This window comes from Pteropus vampyrus, unplaced genomic scaffold, assembly GCF_000151845.1.
Source record: "Pteropus vampyrus isolate Shadow unplaced genomic scaffold, Pvam_2.0 Scaffold14, whole genome shotgun sequence".
Lineage (NCBI taxonomy): Eukaryota > Metazoa > Chordata > Mammalia > Chiroptera > Pteropodidae > Pteropus > Pteropus vampyrus.
This window is the reverse complement of record NW_011888795.1, coordinates 1,415,472-1,427,734: the sequence shown is the minus strand read 5'-3', so window position 1 is coordinate 1,427,734 and position 12,263 is coordinate 1,415,472. Positions and strand designations below refer to the sequence as shown.

Here is a 12,263-nt window from a genome sequence, read left to right as displayed (position 1 = left end):
TTTTAAAATACTTTCTTTTTTTAACAGCATTTTGTACAGCATTCTTTTTCTTATTGCCACTGTATATAACCTATAAAGTTTCATTGCCTTATCAATAGTCCCAATAGTCCTAATAATATTTTAGATATTTTAAATTTATAAAATAAACATCGTACTATTTTATCTAGTTCATTATTTCTCTAGAAATGTATTATATTCAAGTTAATTAAATATTTTCTTAAAAGATCTTCCCAAGTAAAAAATTTTTCTTTAGGATTGCCTTATATTTGGACTCTCTCTATCCCCCGCCCCTCTAATTCTTTTTCCCACCTATGTTTAATATTATGCTCAAAAGAGAGTTACACTAGTTTGTAAACAAAGACAGGTGAGGAGAAAATTATTGTTTGTGATATTAATCTGTAGGCCACTCTCCTTTCTAAAAAACAAATAACTAGTTTACTAAGCTATGAGGAAAACTTTTAAAGAACTTCGATATTTAGCTCATAGTAGGTACAATAATCTTCATTTTAAAATAAGATCTCTATTTTTAAACTATTACTCTTTTAAAGCTTTTAACGCCACTTGAAATTCTACAACCCTTAGGTATAACAGGAAACAAAATATCAATGATCTGTTAGACTTTATGAAGGAGATAAGAAAGATACAAGTTGAATGGTACATATGTCCTAGCATCCACAGTATCTTCATCAGTAGCAGAGAAGAAAGGAGCATTTAATAAGCTATACATCTAAAACTGCAGATAGATACTCTCAGCTAAAGTAGCAAGTGACCAGGAAACAAAGAGAAAGAAGTAATGGGTTAGACCAAACTGTGTTTACACTTGGATGTGGTACACTGATCCAAAAGAATGGAGACTGACTTGGTATTCTGGATAAATCAAAGTGGCTATTGCCCCTAAGGCCCATGATGCTGTAGTGCTGCCTCCCTTTTATCTCCTCTACTTCTTTAATATCTCACCAAAGAAACATGTCCAAAACATTACCCTTCCCTACAATCCTGCTTTTCCTCCTATTTAAATGGCACCAATGCCCACCCGCCCCCGCCACAGCCCAACACTGCTGCTCTATTACCTTGTATCCAATAAATCATCAAATCCTGTTCAATGCCCAAATTTAAATATCTTTCAAATCCATCGCATTTCTCTCCACTTCCACAACCTTCACCTTCCATTTCATGCTTTCAATATTACTCCACTCTAAACCAGTCTGAATATGGCAGCCAGTATTATTTTTTCAAAAAATATGATCGGATCACTCATCTGCTTAAAACCCTTCAATGGCTTTCCATAGCCTTTTGGAGTTAGTCAAAATTACCCAAACATGCCTTGGAAGGCTGTGCATCATCTATCTACCTGCCACATCTGCCACAGTGAATTTCTTTCAGTCATTACGATGACCAAACTTTAATTTCCAAGCCTTTGGGCACTTGGAATCCTCTTCCTCCCTCTCTCATTCCCACCAAACTACCTGCTCATCTACCTCTTATTTGACTAATTCAACCACTTAAAAAATACTTATTTTTTAAGCCATCCCTGACACCTACAGCAAATGAGTTCTCTCTAATATCTAAGTTTCCTGGAGTCTCCCAATCATAGCATTTGTCACACTTTATTGTTACGGTCTTTCCAACTAGACTGAAGTTCAGTGACAGCAAGGACTATGTCCATCTTGGTAACTACTGCATCCCCAGAGCCTAGGCTAGTACCTATCAAATTGTAGAAAAAGAAAAATACAATTTTACTTAATTGGATTTGATACATAGATGAATACAAATCCAAACACAAATTTTTTTCTTAAGAAATGAATGTATATATAATACATTGGGCTTGCTTCATATATTAATGCTTAATGTATATTTTTTTTGGTTTATTTTTCCAAGAGTCACCTGAAGTACTTACCTTCATTTACTCTGCAAACTGAAACTCTCACAGTACTGTGAGTTGCCACCATGTCATGCAACATAACGTATTGCTGAAATAAAAAAAAAAATTCAAAACTAGCTAATATAAACCCACTCTTCAAAATATTAAAAAGCAAGAGTGCTATAAAATAAGGTAACACAACAAATGTACATTACTCTGCCTTTAAAAATGTTGAGACTAAAACATTTAAAGATTATTCAGTGTCTTAGATCAAGATAAAATAAGAAGCGCATTAGTCCTAAAAACAGTAGAACCATATTCCACCCTGTGATAAACTATAGTTCCCCATGGCCTCTGAGCAGGTAGGTGGTAGTCTGACTCTAAATACCATCTGCCTTCCCCTGCCTCAAAAGAAAAAAGTACACATTCATATAACTAAAAGAATAACTATATTGAGTATTACTTTGTAACAAGTACTATAATAATACCTTAGACGTTATTACAAAATACAATTGTGAATCCCATGATAAATTGGACTTACCTTTCTAATGGAATATAGGGAGCTTAAAACTGATACTATAGACATAATCACAATGGCTAGAGCATAGTAATAGTATTCATCGGTGCACCAAAGTATAACACTGAACAGCTGGAAAATGTAAAATGGATTGAGAACCTAAAAAACAAGATTTTAAGTCAAGTTGAATGAGATATTTATAACCATACAGATTTCCCACTTATTCACGTAAGAAGTAACCAGCAGAATACTTACAGGATAAGCTCTATAGTAACCTAGGGCAACACGTACTACCCAAAGAGGAAGGCAAGATGTTAGCATAGTACTTTTTACCATTAAACTACCAACACAGTACTTTTTTTTAATCATTAAACTACCATAAATTTGAATTATTTGTATCCATTAGATTCATACCAAAGTCAAATATAGATTCAGCTAAAAACGACTAAAATGTGAATTTAGCTGTTCTTCATTCTGCTTTAGCAAGAAAGTACATTTATTTCTAATAATTACTAGGCTATTAAAGAATAAGACTTTTAATAAATTGGAATAAATGTTTACTTTTTACAAGCTCCAAACACTAATTTACTTCTAAGTCAAAGATTCACTCACTGCAGTCCAAAGGGAAGACAAAATGTAAGTTACACTGTTTTGCTTTCTCTAAGGAAATAATTAATTAAAACCTGAATGGAAAAAGAAATAAAGGATTCCTGGCAATAGACATTATTTAGCCAAATTTCACATTATTTTATCGATTTCATAATAACCCCCCAATGTCTTAAAATTGATGCTTCCATACTTTTCAAAACACTTAGCATATACAGTTCTACTTTACTTCCAAATTAAATGAGATAATTAGAAAGGACTTACTCCACTTTTATAAAGGAGCAGCAGGGAGAAAGGCTTTCTCATGATCAAGGCTAGTTACTGAAGGAACCATTATTACAAACCAGGCTTTCTAATTCCTAGTCTCTAATACACTTTGCTATCTATGTTCTAAAGCAACTATATAGCCACTCTCAAGAACTGATGAAAAAGAATCTGTTATTTCCACTAAAAATATTCACTGAATACAGCTCACCAAAATACAGCTAATTCTTGATTTTTAGCAAAAAAAAAAAAAGAAGAAAGACTGGAGAGCCTAACTCTGCTATGTAAAATCACTCTCTTCCTTAACATGCACAACCTTTATTTATACCTCTCCTATGGCACTTACAACTGAACAGTCACTACGATAACTACTGACACATTTTCCTCCCAGGAAAATTGTACCAATTAAATTACCATACCTATCATGAGATCATGTTTTGTATTCCAACTCCTGGTACAATGTCTAGTTTCCAATAATGTATCAAAAAACAACCCATGAAGAACAAAACATGATAAATTGTTTAAAAATTGGGTGCATACAGGTGTATACACCTGTAAGATAGGGAAAGATTTAGATGTGCAACTTCCTGAGAGGGAAAAAAAAAACTACAGATAAGAAAAGCAAAAAAATTAGACAAAGTAAAAAGGTAATTCATACACCAAATTATTTCCCTATGCGAGTTACTACCTTTATCTTCCACGTTGGGGAGAAAAAAAGAGAGAGAGGTTAGAAAACAGAACACTAACAATGTCTTCTTATTGCTTAAATCATGGCTCTCTTCAAATCAGCAAATCTATTGATCACAAATTTTGAGACATGTACAATAGCCTTACCTCCTTAATTAGAAGCTTAAAAACAGAAGGCACTTTCACAGAAATTTCATTTACTCCATAAAGCAATTTTCTATAAGAAAATATAATAATGGTATTAAGTTATATTACATAATAATAGTATAATCTAGGGAAGGTGTTTCATTGCATAAGGCTCAAACTACAGACTCAAATCTAGAACTTAAAACACTTATGTTTCTAAATAGTTGTCTCCTACAATTCAAATTCTCTACCTACACTATTTAAATCAAAGAAGTCAATACTGGATAACTATACTGGTTATCATTTTGTTTCATTCTTTCTCATATCTTTCTGTATGATAAGTATCTTTCCCATGAGCCTAAGATAACTATGTCAGCAAAGGCTTTCTTTCCCATTCTTGAACACAATAGGTCTCAACAATTTTGAGTTGCAATTAATTTTTGCAAGAGACTAAATAAATTTGAGGGGTTCTGTACTATTTTTCTAGTAAAAATACTAAGAATGCTTATTTCAAAACAGCATATATTTGACTTAAAAAAAAACTTATGAAAAGTTGCTTAAACTCTTCGACTTAAATTCCTTATGTTACAAATAGTACTTTCTATATTAGAGTAATTCTTGTCATTTAAGAAATAAAAGTTTAAATGAATGAATTCTTTTATATTCTAACATTTTGATAAAATGTGCTACAGGAGTATAAGAAATTTTCTAATTTAATTTGAAAATGGCATTTATCTGTAAAATATGCAAAACACTGATATATTTTTATACTTTAGCAGAGAATAACATGAAAAAAAATTATGTCTCCCAATTTACAAATTTTTATTGTAGTAACTTTGACCTGATGCTTACAATTCCCAATATATTTCAGAAAAATCTAAGATGCTATCAATTATAAGATGTACCCATTATTTTATGTACCATCGAGAAAGATAAAAATGCTGTCAAGTAAAGGATGACACTCCAGCCACTGTATGACACATCCTCCTTTTAGAGATGTTAAAATATGGGAAATGTGCACTTTAGAATTGATGAAATATGATATATTCTCAGGAATATCAACTTTAAAATATCAGCTTCAACATTTTTATAATTCATAAAACTGAGAGACAGTCTTATCCAAATAAAATATCAGTAAGTTGTCAACTACTATGTCTATAATATTTATCTTTTAATATGTACAACTATATGGGGTAAAGGATGGTATATATATACTACTTTATTTGGAATTTTGATAATAGATCTAACTTTAGTTGGATAAAAATTACCTGTAGGCATGCATCCCCTTTGTCAGTCCTGCACTATGCTTTTCATAAATTGACGTACAAGAAACACCTTCATCCAGTCCCCTAAATAAATCCAAAGTTTTTACTTTAAACAAAGTTTAAAATATCCAAATGTCTTCATGCCTCATTTTTCTATATACCTAATTTAAAGTGTGACTTCCTTACAAATAGAAACCCTTAACAAAAAATGAGATTAGAAGTTTTAAATCTCAAATTCCTAAAATAAACAAAAATGAAAGGTCTAAGTCTCAAACGTGGCAATTTCTAAGTTATACAATGCATCTATCACATGATAAGATGGCTCTAAATACTCAAGTTTATATAATATTATTATCCTTTAAGGCTGTGCACCAAAGCTGTAAGAGCTAATAATAAAACTAATAAAATTAAAGGTAAAGTATGACTAGCTCAAGAATTCCAAACTAAAGATGAAAGTTTTACTTTTTATTTATATGGTTCCCCCTCTTCAATTTTTAAGCTTCACACTGAGAAACCCTATTCATTTATTTCTCTTTCTACAAAAGCATCAATCCAAATCCTCCTCTGATCTAATACATACCTGGGAGAGTAGTACAGAATTTATAGGAATCAAAGGCAATGTGTAAAATCTGTAATAATTCTAACTGGGATTCAAGAAAACCTCTCTACTTTCCTCCAAAAATGTCTTAATTATGTTTAACTGAGATACTAGTCATAGAGCTCTAAAGAGAATCTTATGCACCATCTGACTCCAACCCTTTTCCATTTTTTTCAGATAGGAAAACTAAGCTCCATAATTAAGTTCTATCATTTGGATAAGATTAAATTCTACAACTTTCTATGGCTGGCAAAGACTGCACAGCAATCTGTTTGACATTTTTTCTCACTGAAGTTGATGACTTCTCCAAAGGCAGCAGTCCAAATGAAATTAAAAACAAAAAACAAACAAACAAAAAAACGGCAGCTCACTGGCAGTATTCTATAAAGCAATGGTTCTTAACCAGAAATGGTCTGCAGAACTAGGTATATGGGAATGCCCAAGTCAATTCAGAATATTCCAATTCTTTAGTGTCAGGGAGAAAAATCCAGGCATGCATATTTTAAATGTTCATAAGCTGATTCTCTTTGTATTGCTAATATTAAGAATTCCTTTAGCACTCTACGCAATGATACTGAATGAGTGTTTATAATAATCACTTTAACAAAGGCAGAAAAATAGAATCCTCATTAATTTAGTATTTACATAACTTGAAGCCTCAACAAAAACAAATTTTAAGAGATTACTCCAATTTGTCCTACCCAAGGCTTGACAAATTTGACAACATCTCATATCTTTATCCACATTAGTAAAGTTAAATTTCTGTTTGTCTATCATTCCACCACTCGAATACTAATGGATCGAATTGTCAGCAAATTGAGATGCGATAATTCAGACAGGCTATGAGATATACTCAAAATTAATTTTGAGATGAATTCTCAAAAAGAAAAGAATGCATGCTCAAAATGGATTTTAAGATCATTTTGCTTCTAATTTTTCTGTAAATTTTGCCAAGGTACAAGTTGCAGGTGGGATTGATTCTAAAATAGTTCACTGGTAGTCAAATAACACTGGGAGTTGTTCATAAATAACTGAATAAAAGTTATACAATAAAAATCTTTTCAATTCTATGTAGCCCTAGAATGAATTCTTTTCTATCTAGAATATTTTCAATATAGTCATAATCCAAACAAAAGAAAATTACTTACCTTAAGAAATCAAAATTGTGAAGCGTATCATTCCAGAAGTATTTTACACTATGGTGAGTGAAATAACGAATCTGTAAAACGTACATATGTTACATCAAAAAGCATCATCATCACTTGTCATCAATTAAGTTTACCAACACAAATCTATCATATAACATTAAAATTAAAGTGACCACATATGACGTGTTATCTGTTTCTTCTAATAATACCCAAACTCTTATATATAGTGATTAATGGGTATTTAAGAAGCATATAAAGTTATCTTATTTTTCCTCCCCTCTTTAATTCCCCCTGCTTCTACCCCTGACCTATGGATGTTGCCGTTTCCCCTTAAGAACTGGATCTCTGAAGGCCGGGCATCTCCTCCCACACGCTCGTGGCGTGCACCTGGGGCCTGGCACTCCCAGAGTACAGTTCGTGGCTCCATTTGGGGCACGAACATAGGACCTTCTGCGTGTAAAGCAGACGTGCTAACCACTACACTATGGAGCCACCCTCTAAATTTATCTTAAACAAAAATAAAGCACAAAATTACTGACTACCTGTTGATAGCATAAAATGCAACAATTCTGATTTTTAAAGAAACTTTGAGACTAAGATCACAATACCTGTTCTGATTGCGTCTGTGAATATTTACTTATCTCATGCCTATTCTCTTCAGCCAGATTTTCATTTAAAAGAACAGCGTGGCCATTTGAAACCTTATTAGCCATAGATTTTGGACTCGAAAATGGATGAGTTTCCAGAGAAAGCAAGCGAATTTTTGCACAAAACCACATTCTGAATTCATCCTTAGAAGAGAGAAAGGTAGAGTCAATTTAGATATTATATGTATATTATAAACTGCCTACTTTATTTGATTTCCATTCTTTATATAATATTATTTGTTCACCCCTAATTGAGAAAGCATCTCTTCCCACTCATTAAATGTTGAACCATTTCATGAAGATGCATGAATTCAAATGCAAAGTGCTTTCTATTACTTTACTCATCATTTAAATGACATACAATCTCATAAAAGATCATGAGTAATTTCTATTTTTCCATCAACACATTGAGACTAGATATTAAAATCCTCTTATAAAATGCTTCCAATTAGGATTTAAAAAAAAAAAAAAAACCCTGGAATGCAGCATTATACAGTAGAGGCAGCTGGTCTAGCAAATAAATGAAAGACCTAACTGTCCAGTGACCTTGAAAGACAAACATCTAATCTCTCAGTGCATCAAGATCTATAAAAGGAAGGGGTGGATTTGTCATCTTTGAGATTCCTTATACTCTAATTGCTGTAATAATATTCACTTAAAACACAGATGCTTTAGAAATACTAGAATTAGTATTCCTCATTATAGCTTAGCAATTATGTTCTCTTCATATAGTCTTTGAACAAAGTACACACACAGACATTATTTTACTCCTTAAATAATCAGCTCAAGTAAATCCATGGACTTACAGTAGTCCTCAGCAACACCACTTCACAGTCTTTAATTGCAGCTCTAATACAGGTTGCCTTCACCCGCCACTCGGGCATCCAATAGAGGAGGAGGAGGAGAAAGCCGCCAGTGCAAACCACTCCTAGAGAAACTATGGCAAGCTTCCAGCGACACAAATTATACCCATAAATCTCCTGCATGGACATAGTTATCATATGATTAAATATCATATAAAAAGAGAGAAATTGCAAAGTTCTCTGTTTTCCAGATGGGTGGTATTGTTACATAGACTGCAAATATTTTCCCAACCCATAATTTATCTTTAAATTCTGTTTCTGAAAAGCTCATTACCTAAGTTATACTTTTAAGTAGTTAAATCTATTAATATTTACACATTATCGTTTTACATTTGATATTATGCTTAGTAACATAACACTTTCCCACTGACAAAGTATATTCAATTTAGTATATTTTCCTGTAACTTTTATAATTTCATTTTTACATTTACCTTTTTAATTCTTCCAGAATTTATAAGGTAGGTTTTTTTTTTTTAAATAAACTTTTACTTCTGGAATAATTTTAGCTTTACAGATCACTTCTTGGCCTTTTGGCTAAGATCAAGTGTAGATCTGCAGAAGAGTTACAAAAATATTAAGAATTCCTGTATGGCCTTCATCCAGTTTCCCCTAATGTTAACATCTTGGTACATCTGTCAAAATCTAAGTGATTAACACTGTACATTATTATTAAGTAAACCTAGTCTTTATTAGGATTTCACTAGTTTTTTCAGTGTTTTACTTCTTCAGAATATAATCCAGAATATCGTCTTGCATTTAGATGAGATAAATTTTATTTTTTATCCAATTCACTAGCAAATTGTCCCAACACCACTGTGATTATCAGTTTGACCTCCTGAGCCAAATTATTTCAATTATTTTAGTTACCCCTCTAACTCAAGGGTTGCCAAATTTAGCAAATAAAAATGCAGAGGTCCTAGTCAAATTTAAATTTCAGATAAAAAGAAAACAAAACTGATTTTTTTATTGCCCTATGCAATATTTAGGACATGCTTATACTACACATTTATTCCTTGATTATCTGAAATTCACATTTAACATTTAACAGGGTGTCTTATGTTTTACCCGACAACTCTATCTGCCTCCTGACACACAAAAAAAGCCGAGAAGTTGTTTTTTATTAAGTTGATTTTAAACTTTTTAAAATCAAAATTAGAAACTTTGCATTTGAAATTATACTTAAGCATTAGCTAACATAACTTCTTAAATTACCAAATAAAAAAACATACCTCTTTCTTCTAAATTCTAACAGTTCACAAGTGAAATAGGAATTAATGAACAAATAGATGTTAACATAATCCCAATTCAAAACACAGGATGAGGAAACCACATTGATTTAGCTGGGTTTTTTAATGTACTTTTCTACTTTCCTAGAATAATTAATTGCAGAGATAAATTCTTTGTACTTTAAAAGTAAATTATAAAAACTGGTTACCATTTCATCTTCTTGACCCTGGTTAATAGTCTTTCTTTCTTCTTTGTCCATATCTACAGTAATTTGAAAGGTCTTGTGTTTCAGAACAGTTGAAGATAACTGAGGGAAGAGAGGAACAGATATTAGGGCATTATTTTGTATCTCAGTAGACTACCATACTATCACATTTCTTGTTGTGATACACATGGCAAAGGTTAACTGATATTTAAGTAGTCACTAAAGTACTAGCTGGTTCCAATGACATTTTCAGTGGTGTGCTGTTCTTGAACCGGCATTACTTACTATCACAAAACTTGTCATATTCATTAATTAATTTATACTAGCAATAGCACTGTTCCAAAACAATTTAAATTCTGGGAGAAACTACCACAGAATCTTCCTTTTTCATTCTCCAGACTCAGAGAAGTAACCTAGTTGTGCCTTCTTGAGTGACAAGTGTTTCGCACAACTCAATTTATCTCTTAAAGAATAGTGAAGAGGTAAAGAAAGCACCAGCAATAAAACCAACCCAAAACTTCCTGGGGATTAAATTAATCATTGAACAAATATTTACTGAGCATCTATTACACAAAAGATATTTCATGGCCAAGACTCAATCCCAAGACTCAAAAGCAGGTGAACCCCTACTGGAGATCACTCATTCTCCATTCTGATTCCAAGTTGACTAAACAATTTTCTGATTGTTTCTGACTACCCATGATACTTGTCTAGGAGAAAATCCACATTTCATTTCAAATATCAGACATTCAGCCACACATTAAAGAGATCTGCAAACTGAAAAACAATGCCAGTTTTCTCATGAACTTTTTTTCTTTTTGGTTTTGGCAACTACTTTTCTGAAAAAGTTTATTTAATATGTAATAAGTTTATTACTGTTATGTTTTATTAAACTAATAGTCTCAAAGGTATACAAGTTTTAACTAATATGGTATCAACAGATGTAACCTATATAACCAAAAGCTCTTTAGAGTTTACAATAAATTTTCAAGACTATGTATCTGAACCCAAAGAGTTTGAGAGACACTGCTTTAGACTAGACTGATCTCTGCAGAGCAATGGTAACATTACTTCCCTCATTCAAGATGCCATACCTCTAACTCGTCCACTGACTGTACAGCACAGGCATGACACATGGTAGGCACCCAAAAGATGAAGAATTTATGCTAAGATAACAATATTTTATTTAATGTTTACATGATATGACTAGCCAATTGCAGCATTTTAAACTAATCCCATATCTGAGACTACTGAAATCTCTTGATTTATATCACCAATGAAATGATCATTTAAAAATACTGATGCCTAATTTACCAGCACCCAGAACTTCTCTATCATCTGGTAGCCCTGGAGATGGGGTCAGTGCTACATAGAGCCAGGGCTTTCTACAGAAATAAAATGCAGGAGTTTAATTGCAAATACACACACACATGACTTAGTGTCATCTTGAAAAAGAAGTCTGAAATGTATCTGGTCCAACTTCTTCAAAACAAGCCACTAAACCCTTTGGGCAATTTAGTAATAACTTCTTTTCAGTCTAGGGTAGTGTTACAGGCCTAAAGCATGCTACTACTCATTCCACCACGGTAAGACTTATCCATCAAATCAATATGACTTGAGGTGGCAGTTATTTTCAAGGGCCATAACGTGCTACTATGGACTATGGGGAGAATGAACAAGCCAAAACTCTTTCCCTGTAAAAAAAAAAAAAAAAAAAAAAAGGTCAGCCTGAACATGTAAGGTATAGCCCAATCCTGCAAGGTTTAAATGTGCACACGCCTACCTTCAAAAGGTATCACAAAGGTACTCTGCCCTGACACTGTCCCCACTAAAGAATACTAGTCTGAGGTTCTTACTCTTTAGTCTATAGTTCTTCCTTAAATTCTGGAGTAAATCTCAGGATTATCATTCAGGTTCACTGAACTCATTTTTGATAACTAAATACATACAATTCTGATCCCCATTTCCCATCACCACCACCTAAAACGTGTTACTTGAGGGGAGGAACTACTTCAAATTCTTATATGGAGAGACTTCTGCTTCCAACTAAGATGGAAAAACAGGAACCAGATTTGCCGTCCTGCCTAAATATATAAAACAATAGTTTTCAAGAAACTGGACATCAGGCAATGAAAGAAACTGATACAGAGATAGGAGGCAAATTAGGTGAGCTTTACAACTGTCCCGGTTTACAAAGTAAAGAGTTTACGGGCCACAAAAAAGGGAGGACAAGAGCAGTCTCCTTATGT

General features: G+C 32.8%; 1 protein-coding gene across 1 annotated transcript in view; it reads right to left on the bottom strand.

The window, feature by feature from the left end:
* ATP13A3 (ATPase 13A3) overlaps positions 1-10,116 on the bottom strand; it is a 64,660-nt gene extending 54,544 nt beyond the window's left edge. Inside the window, exons 1-8 of the mRNA XM_023525555.1 lie at positions 10,018-10,116; positions 8,526-8,699; positions 7,681-7,863; positions 7,073-7,143; positions 5,330-5,410; positions 4,083-4,152; positions 2,403-2,537; positions 1,885-1,970 (exon numbers count right to left, since the gene is read on the bottom strand). Of these exons, the coding sequence (XP_023381323.1) occupies positions 1,885-1,970; positions 2,403-2,537; positions 4,083-4,152; positions 5,330-5,410; positions 7,073-7,143; positions 7,681-7,863; positions 8,526-8,699; positions 10,018-10,068 (851 nt within the window). The 5' untranslated portion in view covers positions 10,069-10,116. The remainder of the gene's footprint in view (positions 1-1,884; positions 1,971-2,402; positions 2,538-4,082; positions 4,153-5,329; positions 5,411-7,072; positions 7,144-7,680; positions 7,864-8,525; positions 8,700-10,017) is intronic.
* Between the last annotated feature and the right edge of the window lie 2,147 nt (positions 10,117-12,263).